Consider the following 21,032-nt stretch of genomic DNA (forward strand, 5'->3'; position numbering starts at 1 on the left):
GGCCAAAGGCCCTGGACTTTATTATTACTATTATTTTTAAATACTAAAAACTAGATGAGGAGTGCTTGTCTTGCGTGTGTGGGGCCCTGGTTTCAGTTTCCATTGCTGCAGAACAACAATGAAAACAAAATAGAAAAACACAACAAACTCCTAAATACCAAAACTGCATTTTGTCCTATGTACCCAGGGAATAAGATAATTCCTTCTTCTGTTTTGTTTTTTTTTTTTTGGTGTTAGTAGGAATTAAACCAGGGGCACCTACCACTGAATCACATTCTCAGCCCTTTTTATTATTTATTTTGAGACAAGGTCTTTATAAATTGACAGGCTGACCTTGAATTCGCAATCCTTCTGAGTCTCAGGAATTATAGATAACGTGCCATTGTACCTGGCCAGTCTACCTCGAAATGTTATTATATGGTTTCACATGTAAGAAACAGTATTTTCCCAATTCTGTTTTTAGGGTGATTATTCATTTGTTTCCTGTATCTATTTATATGCATATACCAAAACATCACAGTGTACTCCTGTATTCCTTATGCATACAAGTGTGATGTCAAAAAAATAATGGTAACTTAAGAAATTTAAAAGAAAAAATAATTCTTTAATACATGTTTAGTCCTATTTTATCTGATTCCTGTTCAGAAGACAGAAATAAATACAGAAGATACATCATGAAAAGCTTTCATTAGAAGAAGTAGGAATCATGGGGTGCTTCAAATGGAGAAAATAGAAAAACATACTTGGAATCATATAAGTGAATGCAGGAATATCTATAAAATATTTGTTTGGAGAGAAGTGAGAATACAAGGGTTATCCAAAGAATAAATTTGACTTGTGGAAATAATAAAGATAGCAAAGGGCTGGGGATGTGGCTCAAGCGGTAGCGCGCTCGCCTGGCATGCGTGCGGCCCGGGTTCGATCCTCAGCACCACATACAAAGATGTTGTGTCAGCCAAGAACTGAAAAATAAAAATATTAAAAAAAAAAAATAAAGATAGCAAAAATCAGTGGACCAACTGAAACATTTCTGACTTAATTTTATAGACTGCTTATAATATTTGTTATAGTAAAAAACTGAATGGATATATTTTGTTATAAAACATGTTTTTTTAAATAAATAGTTAATATTCCACATACTCAAAAAGTAGTAAAAATCCATGAGGAAGAATGGAATCTAGCATAAACAACAAGCAGATTTATAGCTAATGAATAATAGAACTTCACTAAAGGAAATGGATAGAGAAATATATTAATCTAAGTATTTTTAAAAATTTTTATTTTTATTTCTTATATACATGACAATAGTGGAATGCATTACAATCATAATTATCCATTCACAGCATAATTTTTCGTAACTCTGTATGTTCATGCCAAATTATGCCATTATACATGAGCTCTCTTATTTTTTACTTTTTTGCATTACAATTCTTAATACAACTTTATACCACAATTTATCATATCTCTGTTTGTATATACGGTATGCTGACACCAAATTCACATCTTCATACCTGTATTTTGTATATAATGATGAGAATCTCCTTCCACCATCCATGCTATTCCCCTTTCCTTCCCACCCCTATTCCCTATCTAGAGGTAAACTTCCTCCCTTGCTCTCCCTCCCAACCCCATTTTGAGTCACCCGCCTTATATCAGAGAAGACATTCGGCATTTGGTTTTTTTGGGATTGGCTAACTTCACTTAGCATAATCTTCTCTAATGCCTCCATTTCCCTGCAAATGCCATGATCTTATTCTTTTTTATTGCTGAGTAGTATTCCATTGTGTATAAATGCCACATTTTTTTTTATCCATTCATCTACTGAAGGACATCTAGGTTGGCTCCACAGTTTAGCTATTGTGAATTGTGCTGCTATAAACATTTATGTGGCTATGTCCCTGTAGTATGCTGTTTTTAGGTCCTTTGGGTATAGTCCAAGAAGAGGAATAGCTGGGTCAAATGGTGGTTCCATTCCCAGCTTTCCAAGGAATCTCCATACTGCTTTCCAAATTGGCTGCACCAATTTGCAGTCCCACCAGCAGTGTATGAGTGGACCTCCTCCCCGCCCCAGCCAGGACTTATTGTTGTTTGTCTTCATAATGGCTGCCATCCTTTTTTTTTAAACATAGTCTTTGTGGTTGGCTTCTTTTCTTAGAATCACATTTTCTTTTTTTTTTTTTTAATGTTTTTATTTTATTTTTATTTTTATGGGGGTGCTGAGGATTAAACCCAGGGCCTCACACATGCAAAGCAAGTGCTTCTACCCCTGAGCTACAACTTCAGCCTATGGCTGCCATTCTTACTGGAGTGAGATGGTATCTTAGAGTAGTTTTAAGTTGCATTTCTCTGATTGCTAGAGACGATGAGCATTTTTTCATATATTTGTTGATTGATTGTATATCCTCTTCTGAGAAGTGTCTGTTCAGATCCTTGGCCCATTTATTGATTGGATTGTTTTGTCGTGCTTATCTTGTTGAGCTCTTTATATACCCTAGAGATTAGAGCTCTGTCAGATGTGTGAGGGGTAAAAATTTGTTCCCAGGATGTAGGCTCCCTGTTCACCTCACAGATTATTTCTTTTGCTGAGAAAAAACTTTTTAGTTTGAATCCATCCCATTTGTTGATTCTTGTTTAATTATTGCACTATAGGAGTCAAGGAAGTTGGGGCCTAATCCCACATTGCGGAGATTAGGGTCTACTTTTTCTTCTGTTAGACTCAGGATCTCTGGTTTTATTCCTAGGTTCTTGATCCATTTTGAGATTTGTGCATGGTGAGAGATAGGGGTTTAATTTCATTTTGTTGCATATGGATTTCCAGTTTTCCCTGCACCCTTTGTTCATTGAAGAGGCTATATTTTCTCCAATGCATGTTTTTGGTGCCTTTGTCTAATATAAGATAATATGAATTGTAAAGCATTCCGCTGTCATATGTAAATAAAAATATTAACAAAATAAAAGAATACAAATGACAAAAAGTGTTGGCAAGGATGTGGGGGGAAAGGCACACTCATATATTGCTTGTGGGACAGCAAATTGGTGCAATCCATCTGGTAAGCAGTATGGAGATTTCTTAGAAAATTGGATAGGAACCACCATTTGATCCATCTATCCAATTCCTTGGTCTGTACCCAAAGTCAGCATATTGTAGTAACACAGCCACAACAGTGTTATAGCAGCTCAATTCACAATAGCTAAACTGTGGAAGCAACCTTAAACAGATTAATGGATAAAGAAACTGTGGTATATATACACAATGGAATATTACTCAGCATTAAAAGAAAACAAAATTATGACATGTGTAGGTAAATGGGTGGAGCTGGAGAATATCATGCTAAGTGAAATAAACCAATCCCCAAAAAACCAAAGGCTGAGTGTTCTGAGCAGTGGATGCTGATCCATAATGGGGGCGGGGCATGGGAAATGGAGGAACTTTGATTGTGCAAAGGGGGAAATGGGGAGGGGAGAGGGTATGGGAAAAGGAAAGATGGTGGAATGAGTGGACATCATGTTGGAATGGTGTGCACATTATGTACAACAAGAGAAATGAAAAGTTGTGCTGCAATTGTGTATAATGAATTCAAATGCATTCAGCTGTCATATATACCTAATTAAAATTAATTAATTAATCTTAAAAAAAAAAAGAAAGTCAAATATCGCATCTTGTTAAGTCAGTTGAATTTCGAAGTTGGTAACAGTTTTTCAGAATCTTAACTAAAGCAAAGTGCCTCTGATTTTAATAGTCTGTCAGAGGACCTTCCCACACACCCAAATCATTAGGTCTAGTCTAAATGGTTAATGTTGTCAAAAATAAAGAATCAGCTTTTTAAAAAAAACCTTTATTATTATTTTTTTTATTGTTGATAGACATTTACTTATTTATTTGTTTGTTTGTTTATATGTGGAGCTGAGAATCGAATCCAGTGCCTCACACTTGCCAGGCAAGTGCACTGCCATGGAGCCATAATCCCAGCCCCAAGAATCAGCTTTTGTTTGTGTTTTTCACAGTGGAATCAGAAGGATTTTAAAATTTTTTGATGATTCAGATGTTTATCAGGAAAAAAAAAAACCACATGTCTTTGGAGGATTGTTCATGTATTACTTTTTTATTATTGTCTTTTTTGAAATGACATTTTTTGCATCGATAGTATATGATACAAATAAAGGGATTTATAGATTTATAGCATTATAGAGCATGCAGACCTGAGTTTAGACTTAATTTGTGAGCTTGTTGTAAAATGGTTTGTATAATGAATTGTGCTTTTTTTCTCTGTTTGTTCTTCCTAATTAGCTCCTGGGCTATAGTGAAAAGCCGATAAATCTACAGATGTTTATTGGAACAGCAGATGATCGATACTTACGCCCTCATGCATTTTACCAGGTGCATCGAATCACTGGAAAGACAGTTGCTACTGCAAGCCAAGAGATAATAATTGCCAGTACAAAAGTTCTAGAAATTCCACTTCTTCCCGAAAATAATATGTCAGCCAGGTATCTTGAAACATACTCCCAAATGGGCACTTCTTTCTTTTCCTGAGACAGCTTTCAAAAGGACATATATATATAGCTGGATATGGTGGTGCACACCAATAATCCTAGTGGGAGCCTGTGGTAGGAGGACAACAGGGCAAGTTTGAGGCCAGCCTCAGTAACTTAGCAAGACCCTGTTTCAAATTAAAAAACTGAAAAGAAGTAGGGATGTAGCTCAGTGGTAAAGTACCCCTTGGTTCAGTCCCTACTACCTTTCATATATATGCACACACGTATACACAACATAATTATACACAGGTTATAATATGTCTATAAATTACTTTCTTATGTAAAAATATAGTCATTGTTCCAAATTAACTGAATGATATTATATAAATAATTGTTAGCACATTTGCTACTAGTGGTGGCATATTTCCAAAAAGAAAATTCAATTTAGCATATGTTAGTGGATCATGAGCCACTAGCCAGGCATCATCTTAGGTAATAAAAATAAAAATATATCGACTTTCATCAATTACTCATTGTAACAGAATGAACAATAAATAAATAATTGCAATATAATTGTAATTGTTAAGTGTCTGTAAGAAAAACATTTGACTTTACCCCAGGTATCCCATTTGACCCATTACATACCTCCCCCTCTCCAAATGATGTGGCTAACCTTTGAATGAGAATTCAAGTAAGCATCTTCTTGCTCCAGGATCTTACTTTTCCATATAGCATCAGAAACACATTAGTATACAGTTTGCTGTCTGCTGAGGGAAATTTAAAACTTAGCTTTGAACTGTCTTTTTCTTAAGAGCTCAAAAAAATTGCTCTGGTAGGGGTCAGTGTGCAGGCATTGTTTTCATTCATTTCAGTGGATTGTCAAAGTACTATATTTGAATCAATTTTAAGTGAAAATCACTAGAAGCTTATTAGACTTGCTCATTTTACTTGAGGGACAGTATAAAAAAGAGCCATATGAATACTCATTTAAATTTTTTTGAGATAGGGTCTTATTGTATTGCCCAGGCTAGTCTTGAACTTATGGTCTCAGATGATCCCTCTGCCTCAGCCTACAGTGCTGATACTACCTGTGTGCATCACCATGCCCAATTTGAATATTTCTTTCTAATCTGAAGAATTACTGTTAAACATTTTCTTAGGTTGGTCACTGTTATATACACACACAAACTTCTTTCAACTTAAAAAAGTTGATGTTTCTTGATGGCATGGTAGGTTTTGCTTTACAGGCAACAGAAAACCTATAAAAACTTTATTGTCTTTATTTTTGCTTTGCTTTCCAGAGAGTTCATGGTTAAGCTCAGTTATCATAATTGTAGTAATTTATTACAGTTTGGAGTGTATTTATTTCCTGTTCCTTATACTTCAAAATTTTTTGTTTTTCTTTTCTTGGTCTTATTTATATTATAAAATGCCTTATATCCTTTCTATAAATAACACACAAACCAATCAGTTAAAGGGGGAAAAAAAAGTACATGAGTTTCTGTGAAATAGTCTTAGGAAATTGGGAAAGGTTCAAATCCCAAATAGTGTGAAAAAATCAGTAGAGACTAAGCTGCAGGAACACCACTTTGACTAATAACAAGCAAATAGCTCTGTTGCCCCATCCTGCACATGCACACCTGAAGCATCTCTGGCTATTCTGTCTATTCTCCATTGATAGATTGGGGAGCAGGAATTATATAGGATCAGAGGCTTATGACAATATTGTGCATATTATAGAAAGCATTGAGTAAAGCCAGATGTGATGATACACGTCTGTAATCCCAGCTACTTAGGAGGCTGAGGCAGGAAGCTAGGGCAAGTTGGAGGCTAGCCTGGGCAATGTAATTAGACCCTGTCTCAAAATAAAAAATAAAAAGTACTGGGGATGTAGCCAGTGGTAGTGGGTTCATTTGCCAGTATTAAGAAAAAGGATTGAGGGGCAACTGGGAAGTTACCCAAACCTAAGAAACTTTTTCCATGGGGAATAGATAACAAAGAAGCTAATGCCAGATGATCCTGTTTTGCCCAGTAACTTAAAATTAGGTAAGCTACTAACTGGGATAAGCTAGTATCCAAGCAACTTATTGAATGTAACTATATTATATTCAATCATTGTAGTTTTAGACAGTGGGAAATATAAAATTCTAAGTGATAGATAAGACCATTGTTCAAAATAATTTATGTATAAGTGAGTCTTAGGTATGTATTAAATGGATTTACTGTTCTCTAAAGGCAATAAAGGTAGGAAGATTAGTAAATACTCCCCCAGTTTTACCTAGTTATCCACAAACTTGGTTATTTCATTATTAAATCTCTTGTACATATAAGACTAAACTGTAAATCACAGAGCCATCCTACAAGGTACTTCAACATAGGATGCCAGTGTTCATTGCCTTACCTTCTCATAACTTCTTTCTGTTTTTAAAATTGGATAAGTACGGATGTGGCAAAGTTATACTGTGGTATAAAATAAAGACAGTTATAATTTTAAACAGAATTTAATACTTATTTTCATTGTTGTAAATGAATATTTCTATGGGTTTGTGGGATTTTTTGTGATTTATTAGAATTTTAAGATAGTCATACATTTCTTTGTTATTTGACGTGAATCTGCATAGATATTTCTGCCCTGACAAATTGACAGTACACATCTGTGTAATTTAGTTGTTTAGAAACACTCATTATCAGTAAGCAAATAAAATTTTTGTATTTTTCCCTAGTATTGACTGTGCAGGTATTTTGAAACTTCGAAATTCAGATATAGAGCTTCGAAAAGGAGAAACTGATATTGGCAGAAAGAATACTAGAGTACGACTTGTGTTTCGTGTACACATCCCACAGCCCAATGGAAAAGTCCTATCTCTGCAGATAGCTTCTATACCTGTTGAATGCTGTAAGTGAGATTGTGATATGTTTTAAGATGTTATTGAAAATAGTTTATTTTCTATTTTGCTTTTAATGTAAAGTGTACATTGAAAGTATAAACTGAAAGTGTGTGTGGTGGCACATGCCTGTAATCCCAGTGATTTGGGAGGCTGAAGCAGGAGGATTGCAAGTTTAAAGCCAACCTCAGCAACTTAGTGAGTTCCTAAGCAACTTAATGAACTTTGTCTCAAAAAATAAAAAGGGCTGGGAGTGTGGCTCAGTGGTTAAGCACCCATTAGTTGAATCCACGGTAAGGAAAAAAAAAGTATGTTTAAATAATTACTGAGAAAAATTAGATTATGTTTCATGTACCTGTAAAGGTAAAAAAAAAAAAAAAAGTACTGTCACTAAAGTAACATGTATACACTTCTAAAAATTCATTATTGAAATGTGTACTTCATGTGTTTCAATTAATTGGTTATTTAGAAAACTATACAAAATACACGTACACCTGATGTTGCAATGATCATCTAAGTATTCTCTTGATAAAAGAGTTATTTGGTGTTGTCCTCTAGTAGGTTTTTTAGATTTGTCTTCTGTTAGTTGTATGTAATACAGTTATACATTTTTGTACTAATATGCTTTGGGGATAATTAGATTTGTAAATTTTAACAGATGATTGTATGGAAGAAATATATTAAAAATTTAACTGGAAAAGAAAAGATGAGATAAATGTATGGGAATAAAGGTGAAGTTGAAGATATTAAGTAGTCTAAGAAAATAATTTAAAGATATAATATTTTAATATATCCTTCCTTGTTTTTTAAACTAGCCATGTTTTTTCACTGTGAAAGCCTAATGAATTAATCCCTAAATTTACTTTTAATTTTATTTTGTAGCTTGAGCTTGTCTCATTTATGTGAAATCTTTAGACTAATATTTTGGTTTTTTTCCTCAACTGTTAAAAAAAAACAAACAAAAAAACAGCCCAGCGATCTGCTCAAGAACTTCCTCATATTGAGAAATACAGTATCAACAGTTGTTCTGTAAATGGAGGCCATGAAATGATTGTGACTGGATCTAATTTTCTTCCAGAATCTAAAATAATTTTTCTTGAAAAAGGACAAGGTAAATAATATAAATTGATTGACTGTAAGGGGCAAAAGGATAAAATAAATTTAGATATTTAATTAACATTAATCACAAAATAATTTCTCTGACTCTACACGCATCATTTATATACTAGATTTTATTATAAACCAAACATTTATTCAATTTCCATATAAATGTGGAATTCTCTGTAAGCATGTCTTTTCCTTGACATTTCTGCTCTTAGGTACACATTCAAAGAATTTAAAACAAAAAAAATAAGTTACAGATGTTTTTAGCAACATTATTCATAATAACCAAAAAATTAGAAACAACCCAGACAACACCTCAAATACTCAACAGTTGGCAAATGCATAATTAGAATGTGGCATATCCATTCAACGATAAAAATTAATGAATTAATAAAAATTAACACGTGATTCGGAATGGATGAACCTTGAAGTCGTGATATGGTACTTGAAAGAAGCTCACACAAAAGACCATATACTGTATAGTTCCATTTTTACAAAATTTCCACAATAAATAATCTATGGACACCAAAACTAAGTTAATGGTTGCTCATAGTTGGAGAGGGTTGTCAATTTGAGTGACAACTGATATCTGAAGGATTTCTTTGGGGGGTAAAAAAAAAAAAAAAAAAATCTTCTGAAATTAGAGACAGGGTCCCACTGAGTTGCTTATTACCTCGCTTTCGCTGAGGCTGGCTTTAAACTCACCATCCTCCTGTCAGCCTCCTGAGCCACTGGGATTACAGGCCAGCCCCACTGCACCTGGCTGACTTGTATACTTTGAAAGGATGAAATTAGCCTGGAGGGCTGGCACACACCTGTAATCTCAATGACTTGGGAGGCTGAGGCAGGAGGAATGCCATTTCATGACCAGCCTTGCCAAGTTCAAGGTCAGCTTGTGCAATTTATCAAAATCCAGTCTCAAAGAATAAAAGGGGCTGAGGATTTAATTCAGTGGTGCACCTCTGGGTTCCATCCCCATTATCTCTCTCTCTTTCTCTCTCTCTCCCTCCCTCCCCAGTTTCTCTCTCTCTCTTCCCCTCTCTCTTACATACACACACAAGCACTCGTGCACGCACATGCACACAGAAAGAAAGAGAAAAAAGAAATGTATAAGATGTGAATTATATTTGTAGATTATGGGTTATATCAACTTTTGAAAAAGTAGAAGAACCCTATGTTTATTGGGGAGTTTATTTTTATCCCTTAAGAATATTTAAAACACTTTTCTATCATTTGGTCTCCCTTCATCTTTAACAATAATTACAAATTACCACTCTTAAAAATAATATACACAAATAGTTTATACCTATTGCCCCATTTAAGATATACAACTTGCAGCTGGGCTCAGTGGTGAATGCCTGTATTTCTAGTGACTGGGAGGCTGAGGCAGGAGGATCGTGAATTCGAAGCCAGATGCAGCAACTTAGTGATGCCCTAAGCAACTCAGGAAGACCCTGTCTTTAATAAAATATAAAGAAGGGCTGGGGATGTGGCTCGGTAGTTAAGCACCCTGTGTTCAATCCCTGGTACCAAATATATATTTATATATAATATATATATTGCTGTTGGAGGGTTCTTGCCAGGCTGTCTGAAGTGGATCCTTTGCCTGAATTGATGCTTGCTTTTTCCTCTACAGTTTTATTTTATTTCCCTATTTTGGGATTCCATAATAGTACATATATTTTTCTGGGAATTGTTTATTTCAGAGGTCAACAATAAGATTGATCTACATCCATCCATGTAACTAGAATTTTTTCACATTCACTAATATATAGTTTTTACTGTTGAATATATTAAAGTTTATTATCCCTTTTCTTAGGTGGGTATTTGAACTGTGTTCATGTTTTAGCACTGCCAACAGTAGCTTTCAGTGTTATTATGAATGTTCTTGTCCTTATCACCTGGTGAATTAAATTTTTTTTTAATGTAGTAAAATGGTATTCTGAACTTTGGTATGAAATTTCCTGATGTCTATTAAGAGTTTTATTGACAATTCATGTTGACTTTTTGTGCAATACCTATTCTTGTCATTGCCCATTTTTTTCTGCTGGGTTAGTTTTTCATTTATGTATTCTAAATATTGAAGTGAGTTAGGGAAGTGTACCACATCTTTTCCCACTATCTGTGACAGAACAGCCATTATTTTCCAAAGATGGAGTGGATTATCTGGTGAGGGAATGAATTTCCTTTCCATCATTTGAGGTATATGAGCGAAAGTTTGCCACTGCTTTGTAAGTTCACTCTGAGACTTTCATTCACTTGATGGATAGAAAGAATTCTTTCTCCCCATTTTTTTCCCCACAATTATGCTTTCTTTTCATATTGGAAGTCAGTAAGGAAAAGATTCCTTTTGCCATAAATTTGTGATACTACATACATAAAATTTTGTTAGTATACTTTCTGACTTAAATTGCTTTTAACTGAAATTGTTTCTTTCAACAGATGGACGACCTCAGTGGGAGGTAGAAGGGAAAATAATCAGGGAAAAATGTCAAGGGGTAAGAAATTCAATCTTTGTGTATATAAATTCAATCTTTGTGTATATAAAATAACCTTTAATATTTGATAGAATAAGGTATGTCACTGCATAGTATGTGATGCATTGTTTTTATTCTACTAGAAGTTAGATGATTAAAAAGCAGTTTCTCAGCCTGTTATCGTGGATGATTAAAAAGTCATTGGATGATTAAAAAGCAGCCTGTTGTGGTGGTAAATGTTTGTGGTTCCACCTATGTGGGAGGCAGAGGCAGGAGAATCACCTGAGCTCATGAATTTGAGATAGCCTGGGCAGCATGACAAGTCCTCATCTCAAATAAATAAATAGTGACCTGGGGTTGTGGCTCAGTGGTAGAGCGCTTGCCTGGCACCTGCAAGGCGCTGGGTTCGATCCTCAGCACCACAAAAAAATAAAATAAAGGTATTGTGTCCAACTACAACCAAAACAACAAAATGTTAAAAAAAATAAAGTAAAAGAATTTTTTAAAAATGGCGGGGTAGGAGTTTCTCCTTTAATGATTAAAGGGTTTGTCTTTATCAAAACTGAAGTATCCATGTAGTAAATTTCCAGATTACTTATATGACTGATTGATGTGTATAATTTTGTATGATGGTAGAACCTTGTATTTAAGACTCATAACTTACTCTGTGTTTAGCAGGTGCATTACATTTTTAGTTCTGAGTGTAACACAAACTTTCTTTTCATGCTCCTTAGGCTCACATTGTCCTTGAAGTTCCTCCGTATCATAACCCAGCAGTTACAGCTGCAGTGCAGGTGCACTTTTATCTTTGCAATGGCAAGAGGAAAAAAAGCCAGTCTCAACGTTTTACTTATACACCAGGTATGAGGAGTTTTTGTGATGGTTTATTATAATCTTGCTTTCATATTGAATAAAAATTTGCTCAATGGATACTATCTATATTAGAATATTCAAAGTACTCTGATTATAATCAATAAAAATATCAACATATACCTGAAGTTTATATTGACTTTAAATTTTGTTTTTTAGTTGTAGATGGACACAATACCTTTATTTTACTTTATTATTTTTATGTTATGCTAAGGATCAAACCCAGTGCCTCACATGTGCTAGCCAAGCACTCTACCCCTGAGCCACAACCCCAGCTCTTCTTGGACTTTAAATATGAGATGTGCTGATGGTTAACTTTAGTTTTTTTAGAAGTTGTCAAAAATCATCAACCCTAGCTGGGTGTGGCAGCTTTAGAGCCTGAGGCAGGAGGATCACAAGCTCAAAGCCAGTCTCAGCAACTTAATGAGGTTCTGTCTCAAAATTAAAAAATAAAAAAGACTGGTGATGTGGCTTAGTGGTTAAGCGCCCCTTGAATTCAGTCCCTGGTTACCCCACATACCTCACCCCCCCAAAAAAAGTCACCAACCCTAAATACCTTTGACTTGGGAGACTGAGGCAGGGCAATTCCAAACTTGAGGCCAGCCTAGATAATTTAGTGGAACTTTGTCTCAAAATAAAAAGGCTGGGGAAGGAGGGGCAAGTGTTTGTGAGTATGTGTATGCTATTGGGTCATGAATTCCTTTTGTAGCCATAGCACACAGAAAGACAATGTGCCCATTTCATAATGCCTTCATCTTTTTTATTTTTTTAAATGGTTTTATTCTTTTTAGTTATATATGAAGAGTAGAATGTATTTTGACATATTATACATAAATGGAGTATAAGTTCCCATTCTTATGGTTATAAATGATGTGGAGTTACACTGGTCATATATTCATATATGAACATAGGAAAGTAATGTCCAATTCATTCTACTGTTTTTCCTATTCCCATTCCCCTATCTTCCTTCATTCTCCTTTGTCTAATCCAAAGTACTTCCATTCTTCCCCCCTTATTGTGTGTTAGAATATGCATATCAGATGATGTTTTTATTTTAATCATAATGAAAAATTTCAGGGCTGGGAATGTTGATCAGAGGTAGAGTGCTTGTCTGCCATGCACAGAAAAAGAAAAATCTCTTGGATTTTCATTTGACAAACATCAGCTGTGTCATACTATGGGCATTGGGGGCTGTAATGTTGATACCAGGTTTTTTATTTCACACACTAACAAAGAGATGTTGATACCTCTTTTTGTAGCAGTTCAAGTGTTGTAACTTTCCAGTTTTTTATTATGACACAAAAATATATGCAGTAATACATGCTGATGGTTGCATACTTGGAGAATAAATATTTATTGGTCTTTTCTATATTAGGAACTGTGCTAGTCACCAGGGCATATGATAATTTTAAAAATTGTGGTGATAAAATAGATAGTAGACTGTTTCAAAAAGTGAGCAGTAACAACAGAAAACAAAGAAATCATAGTAAATTATCCATAACTTGGAGAAACTTTTAGTTTATAGTAAGTGAGAAGAACAGTTATATTTGAGAAGGTGCTGGTTATTCATTTATCATGCATGTTTTTAATGGCCTGGTTATATTTCATTTATTGTCTATAAGGGCTACTTATATTCCCAAATCCAAAATCATTATTACTTGATAATGTTAGTGTATTACTTGAATATAATATTTCAGATAGGGCTGGGGATGTGGCTCAAGTTGTAGCGCGCTCGCCTGGCATGCATGTGGTGCTGGGTTCGATCCTCAGCACCACATACAAATAAAGATGTTGTGTCCGCCGAAAACTAAAAAATAAATATTATTAAAAAAAATATTTCAGATAATTGAAAGATAGAATACAAATCTTTGAAAGCTAAAGATTTTGGTTAGCAATTTTGTTCATTCACTAATTGAGTAAGTATTTGGGTGGTAAAACCTGCTAGGTGGCAAGATCTGTCAGTCCTTTTTTGCATAGGACTTATGTCTAGTGGGACAAATAGGACTTAGGAGGGAGGTAGATAAATAAATACTAGCTAATTTGAATTCTGCTCAGCCTCTAACTTTGGAGCTTCATATGTGGGAGTCCCCATTCCACTTTGATTTCCAGGAAGCTATTGGAGCAACATACTTTCCCCTGAGGCCCAATAGAAGTTACTTGCACTAGAGGTATGATCTGAGCTCTAGTTTTGGAATAATGGGGCCTTGCAGGGTAGCATTGGAGTCCAACTCTCATGTGTAACATTGTATCTGGGAAAGTATATTCTGTATTCTAAGCAGTTGATTGGATAGCCTGTCTTTTGGATTGTGGTGATTCTGATTGCAAGAGAAAGCATGCTGTAGAGTCAGGAGATCAGGTATTAACTCTACCCCAGATAGTACTCAACTGAATGTAAGTAAATTAATTTCAAATGGTTTTCAATTGTTTAAGTTGCTCAATTTCTCATATAAAGCTTTATGAAAACCCAATATTATTAAAAATAATAAAAGCTAACTAAACTGCACTCTTTGCAATGAAAGACAAAATGTAAAGCTTCTGGTATCTGAATGTTGCATTCACTGCCACATCCACTACTTGAAGGGAAGTGTTAGGCTGCCAGTGGTTTGAAAACCACTAGACGAGTTAATGTTTTTCTTGAATGCCTGCATGCATTGATACTCTAAATTTGAGAATGAGTATATATAACACAAAAGATAGAGATAATTTGTTTCCAAAATTCAACTCATTCTAAATATTGTTAAGCTTCCTGTGTTGGTTTTTTGTTGCTGTGACCAAAATACCTGCATAAACAACTTAAAGGAAGAAAAATGTATTTTGACTCCTGGTTTCAGATGCTTCCCACTATGTTTGGCTCCATTGCTTTGGCCTTGAAGCAAGGTAAAATAACATCATGGTGTATGTGTGTGGTAAAGAAAAGCTCAAGGTGTTGGGGGGAGGGGGTTAAGACAAGATATAATCCTCAAGGGCACACTTCTGGGGACCCATTCTTTCCATTAGACTCTAATAATGCCTTCAGATCATTAACCCACTGATGAGGTCAGATCCCTCACAATCCAGTCACTTCCCAAAAGCCCCCACTCTGAACAGTGCTGTATTGGGGAGACCAGACCTTCAACATGTGAGCTTTTGGGAGATATTCCAAATCCAAAACAGCAGTACCTTTAACTATCTTTTATCCAACCAAGAATAAATGACCATGGATGGGCCAGTGGTGAGGACTTCCATGGTTCGGTCACGTTGGAGTGTCAGCCCCTTATAGACAAAAAGAATAATAATTGATTTGGCAGAGCAGAACTAACATTCAATTTAGCAGAGCAAATCTCTCAATTTAAGTATGCAGATGTTGGTTAAAAGCATAAGAATAAGGTTTGAATCATGTAGGGAAAAAAAAGTAGACGTTACACTGTAGTTTTCAGTCCCTTTGTCTGGCCCCGTTCCAACCCCGTACTGGGGATTGAACTGAGGGGCACTCGACCACTGAGCTATATCCCCAGCTCTATTTTGTATTTTATTTAGAGATAGGGTCTTACTGAGTTGATTAGTGCGTCACTGTTGCTGAGGTTGACTGTAAATTAGTGATATTCCTGCCTCAGCCTCCTGAGCCTCTGGGATTACAGGTGTACGCCACTGCACCCTGCTTTGTCTGCTTTGTAGTCACAGTAAGCAACCATTCATGTAACCAAGGGATCTACTTCTGCCCTCAGAATTAAGGGGTAAGAGTAGGCTTTCTTTTTTTCTTTCTTTTTTTTTTTTTTTTTTAACTATTTAGTGGCATTATACATCAACCCTCTAACAATGGTAAAAGACAAGTTTCTTGTACATACATTTTCTTTTTTTTTTTTTTTTTAAGAGAGAGAATTTTTTATTATTTATTTTCTAGTTTTCGGCGGACACAACATCTTTGTTTGTATGTGGTGTTGAGGATTGAACCCGGGCCACACGCATGACAGGCGGGCGCGCTACCGCTTGAGCCACATCCCCAGCCCAAGAGTAGGCTTTCTTAATAGTCTCTCTCCTTAAGTAGAAATATAATTCTGGTTATAGGATTCATTGTAACTTTTCTGAGACCACAGTAGGAGCTGTAGTGGGGGGAAAAACAACAACAACAAAAAATTCTACTGGTTTAGGGACACAGTTCTAATTCTGCCAAGGTCAGAATAAAAGTCAATAGGTGAGAACTTACGAATTAAGTCAGGAACCAGTAGATATGGAGAACTTGAAACTCCTGAGCAAGAATCAGAAACAGGATAGAGGCCTGAATAGTGGTGCTCAGAAGCAACAAGATTGCTGGTAACATTTCTCTCTGTCCTTGATATTCTTGTCTCATTGTTAGTGATGGGGTTAGCTTTGCCAGATTTAGAGCTTACTGCAGGTCGATCATGAGCCCATTATGTTCTTGTTAGGATGTCAGCATAGAATGCGGAATTCAAATACTCCTCTAAACAAGCATTCATTTCTCTCTTTTTCAGTGAGATGTACTATCAGCTAACCAATTTTTAGCCTGTTTAAGACTCTAAATTGAACATCAAATTCCTGAACTAACTAAATGACTTTGAATAGAAACAAACTTTTCAATCCTCAGATTGAGACCATGATTGTGTGAAGAGACTTGTATTGGGCAGGAGTTTTATAGGTAGTCATATGAGGTTTGACCTTGATTTAGGTCTCTTGTCTTCTTCTGACATTAAATGAGGTTCTTTTATTTTGTGATGATCGTGAAAATTTTAATTATGTTAGCTGGAATTATAACCCGAAAAGAGCAATGAAATAATAATTATTTTTATTTTTTAAAAATATTAGTATTTTGGTGATACTGTTGATCATATCCAGGGGTTTAGTATCACTGAGCTACACCCTCAGCCCTTTTTATTATTTAAAACAGAGTGTCACTAAGTAGCTGTGACTGGCTTTGTCCTTTTCATGTCTCTTCAATAGGAGACTTGAAGCGTGGGTAATTTTTAGAAAACTAAATAAACAGTATTTGTTAAGGGAAATATTAAAATCAGTTTACTGGTAGTTAATTTGGAAGCTGATTTTATATGCTCATTAAACAAAATAAATTCATTAATTCCTACTGTGAGAGATCTTTTCATCAGGAAGATTCATCCTAAATCATGGATATACTGCTTGATGTGATAAATAATAATGATTGGTATTCATAGCCTCTGCTTGCTTGATGGAATGGCAAATTGAAATCTTTATAATACAGTGTACTACATAAAAGGTATGGACTTTGGAGGCAGAAAAATCTGGTTCAGATATTTTTAATGCCACTTAACTGCTGTAAGACCTTGGTATCTTTAATCTCCTTTTCATTATACTCATCCTATAAGGTAAGGAAATAATCTCATAAAGGTTGTCTTGAAGTAAGTTAGCATCTTTCAGTTGCATGGGATAGAAATCCAATTTAGACTCTCTTAAAGAGAACTTACTGGCTCATGTAATTAGGTTAACCAGAAGACTGGCTTTTTAAGCATGGTTCAGCTGAAACAGTGTTGTCTCAGGCTCAGGCTTTCTCTTTGTTTTAACACTGCTTTTTTTCCCTCTCCTGTTGGCTCACTCTCTGGAAAGCTCTTACCAGATGGCATTTCTAGGTTTGATCTTGTTAATTAGCAATCCTAGATTAAAGAGCTGGCATGTGCAAGTGTGTGCATGCACACACATACACATAAACCTATATGTCTCGATTTAGATGATCATATTCAGATCTAGCCAGGTACAGTGGTGCACGCCTGTAATCCCAGTGGCTTGGGAGGCTGAAGCAGGAGGATCGCTAGTTCAAAACCAGCTTCAGCAAAAGCCAGGCAATAAGCAACTCAGTGTTGTTGTGTTTTTTTTCCCCCCCACTACAGCTCTAAATAAAATATGAGTAGGGCTGGGGATGTGGCTCAGTGGTTAAAACTGAATTCAAACCCTGGGATAACCCCCACCTCCAGCCCCGAGAAAAAAAGAATAAAATAAATCTCTAGTCTAATTCTGTTGAGTTTTGGGGTTCTGCATATATTCTGGATATTGAGCCCTTTTCAGATATAGTGATAGGTTTCAGATCAAGGATTCCAAATTCAATGCTTTATTAAGCCATAGGATTTAATTTTCTCTTCACTTATTTTTGGGTAGGTAATATATACAAAGTGAAAAACATTAAAAGGCATAAAAAGTATATGGTAAAAAGTAAATCTCCTTCCTGCTTCTTTCTGTCCTTTCCCGGTAGTGAATATGACACTAAATGGTTTCTTGTGCATCTTCTTAGAGATATCCATACATATACAAACATTTGTATATGTATATATACACTCAGTGTTTTACATAAAATGCCCTTCTCTGAAGGTATTTGAGTTTGCCATTCCCATCTTGGATACATATTACATTTGTATAACTTAAAATGAAGGTCTGCCATAATTATTTTATGTGTTGCATAATAACATAGTTTTGACCATTTTCTTTTCAGTTTTGATGAAGCAAGAACACAGAGAAGAGATTGATTTGTCTTCAGTTCCACCTTTGCCTGTGCCTCATCCTGGCCAGACCCAGAGGCCTTCCTCAGATCCAGGGAACCCACGTGACTTTTTACTGTCAGCACAGAGAGGCTTGGTTTGTCCCATGCAGCAAGTGTATGCCTCTATGGTAACCTCATCCCATCTACCACAGTTGCATTGTAGAGAGGAGGGAGCAGGTAAAGAGCAGCATATGCTACCTTCTTCAGTTGTGCACCAGCCTTTTCAAGTTACACCAACATCTCCTGTGGGGTCTTCCTATCAGTCTATGCAAACTAATGTTGTGTATAATGGACCAACTTGTCTTCCTGTTAATGCTGTCTCTAGTCAAGAATTTGATCCAGTTTTGTATCAGCAGGATGCAGCTCTTCCTAATTTAGTAAATCTTGGCTGTCAACCGCTATCATCCATACCATTTCATTCTTCAAATGCAGGCTCAACAGGGCATCTCTTAGCACATACACCTCATTCTGTGCAAACCTCGCCTCATCTGCAATCAATGGGATACCATTGTTCAAATATAGGACAAAGACCTGTTTCTTCTCCGGTGGCTGACCAAGTTATTAGTCAGCCTTCCCCTCAGTTGCAGCATATAACATATGGTCCTTCACATTCAGGGTCTGCTACAACAGCTTCCCCAGCAGCCTCTTGTTCCTTGGCTAGTTCACCACTTTCTGGGCCACCGTCCCCTCAGCTGCAGTCTATGCCTTATCAATCTCCTAGCTCAGGAACTGCCTCATCACCATCTCCAGCCACCAGAATACATTCTGGACAGCACTCAACTCAAGCACAAAGTACAGGTCAGGGAGGTCTTTCTGCACCTTCATCTATAATATGTCACAGTTTGTGCGATCCAGCATCATTTCCACCTGATGGGACAACTGTGAGCATTAAGCATGAACCTGAAGATCAGGAACCTAACTTTTCAACCATTGGTCTACAAGACATCACTTTAGATGATGGTAAGTCCATCTATATGGGATTTTTTTTTTATATATGTGTTTGTGTGCTCACAGTGCACGTGTGTATGTATGTGTGTGAATGTGGGGTGAGGTGGAGTTACTGGGGATTGAACCCAGGATTTCACACATGCTAGGCAGGCATTCCACCACTGAGCTATATCCTCAGTCCTCATCTGTGTGTTCTTAAAGGAATGAAAATTCAGAAACTTCTCCAAGAGTCTTGAAATAGTAAATAAGTAAATCGCTATTACTAGAAATACATATTAATATATAACTTTGACCATCAGTAGGAAAATCTATACTTTAAATTGATATACCACTAGTATTTATTGCTGAATTAGGGCATCCTTTGAACATATAATAAAATCACAGTATCTAGAGAATGGAATTCAGGGGCATTAATTCAGTGAACATTGCTGAATAATACCATCTATTGCAAGAAATGGAGCTAGATTCAAAGAATACTAGGAATATATTCAGGTAGAATTCCTGTCCTTGCAGAGACTCATACAAGAGTCCTTCATGCTCCCCTGTGGTCATGGTAGCTTGCCGAGTCAGGTAATGGTGATGTTTGGATTGCTGTTGCTACTACTGACTGTTGGCATGGAAATAAATTTTTTTGTTTGTTTTTTTGTTTTTTAGGAGTAGCGTCTTTAATGGGTTCCGCCCCCAATGCCCACCAAGCTGCCCTTTTAAATTTTATTTTTATTAATGTATTTGGTATACAAATTTCTGATTTTGTGAAATCATTCAGTTAGAGAACTATAGGATAATTAATCATTTCAATAATCAGAGTTTCCCAAAGATAGAATTTTTAGGTCATAATTTTATAGCTTATTCTTGGCTTTGCTATTTACATAAAAATGAAATTTTGTATATGTATTCAGTTAAAGCTACCTTAGAAATGGAAGTATGTCTGGGAAAGCATGATTCTGTGACTAGGGAATGAATGGTACAATAGAGAATGTTTTTCAAGGCATGAAGGTTGGAACATCCCTAGACAAGAGAACCACACCAAAAACTAGCATAGCAATTTCCTATTCATTATCTTACCCCCACTTTACCATTCCTCTACTTCTGAGGTAAATAGTGAAATTCCAAAGGTCACACCACTAGTAAGCTTCATAGCTGAGACTTTGATTCAGGTTTTTTGTTTTGTTTTCTTTTGTTTTGGTCTATTTCTTGTGGTGCTAAAGCAGGTTTCTGAATTTTAAAAAAATATCTGGATAGTTAGGGACATTCTTAGGACTATGTGTGCAAAATTTCACTGCATGAACACATGTTGACAGCTGCATCTGATATGTCACACTTGCAGGATCTGGTATTAAACATCTTGCTGGGGGCTGGGGATGTGGCTCAAGCGGTAGCGCGCTCGCCTGGCATGCGTGCGGCCCAGGTTCGATCCTCAGCACCACATACAAAACAAAGATGTTGTGTCCGCCGATAATTAAAAAATAAAAAAAAAATAAAAAAAAAAACATCTTGCTGTGCTGTCTGTGCACAACTGGCATAAATGTCACTGCTTGCTTATGAAGCCTGGAGATATACACAGAAGATACTACCACTTTTATGCTAAACAAATTTGAAATAAAGGCTTTTCCTTATATACACAGGCTTTTTAAATGTTATCTATACTTTCTTTAGGCAGTTTTAAACTTATTTTTCATAGTGCTTTTCACCCTGAAACCTTGGGTAAGATCTTATCCTTATCACTCATTTGTGTTGTAACTGAAGATATGAGATTTATTGAGCAGGTTTATAATG

The 21,032-nt window shown here is 35.9% G+C and overlaps 1 protein-coding gene across 3 annotated transcripts in view; it reads left to right on the forward strand.

Annotated features, from left to right (window-relative positions):
* Nfatc3 (nuclear factor of activated T cells 3) overlaps positions 1-21,032 on the forward strand; it is a 100,285-nt gene that overhangs the window by 57,808 nt on the left and 21,445 nt on the right. For 2 of the 3 annotated variants that reach the window (XM_076837423.2, XM_076837424.1), the window contains exons 4-9: positions 4,289-4,488; positions 7,200-7,372; positions 8,332-8,472; positions 10,908-10,963; positions 11,677-11,803; positions 18,261-19,268. In XM_076837423.2, the coding sequence (XP_076693538.1) occupies positions 4,289-4,488; positions 7,200-7,372; positions 8,332-8,472; positions 10,908-10,963; positions 11,677-11,803; positions 18,261-19,268 (1,705 nt within the window). The remainder of the gene's footprint in view (positions 1-4,288; positions 4,489-7,199; positions 7,373-8,331; positions 8,473-10,907; positions 10,964-11,676; positions 11,804-18,260; positions 19,269-21,032) is intronic. The other variant, XM_076837425.2, reaches the window with a different exon arrangement.

The sequence above is a fragment of the Callospermophilus lateralis genome, chromosome 18 (genome assembly GCF_048772815.1).
Source record: "Callospermophilus lateralis isolate mCalLat2 chromosome 18, mCalLat2.hap1, whole genome shotgun sequence".
NCBI lineage: Eukaryota > Metazoa > Chordata > Mammalia > Rodentia > Sciuridae > Callospermophilus > Callospermophilus lateralis.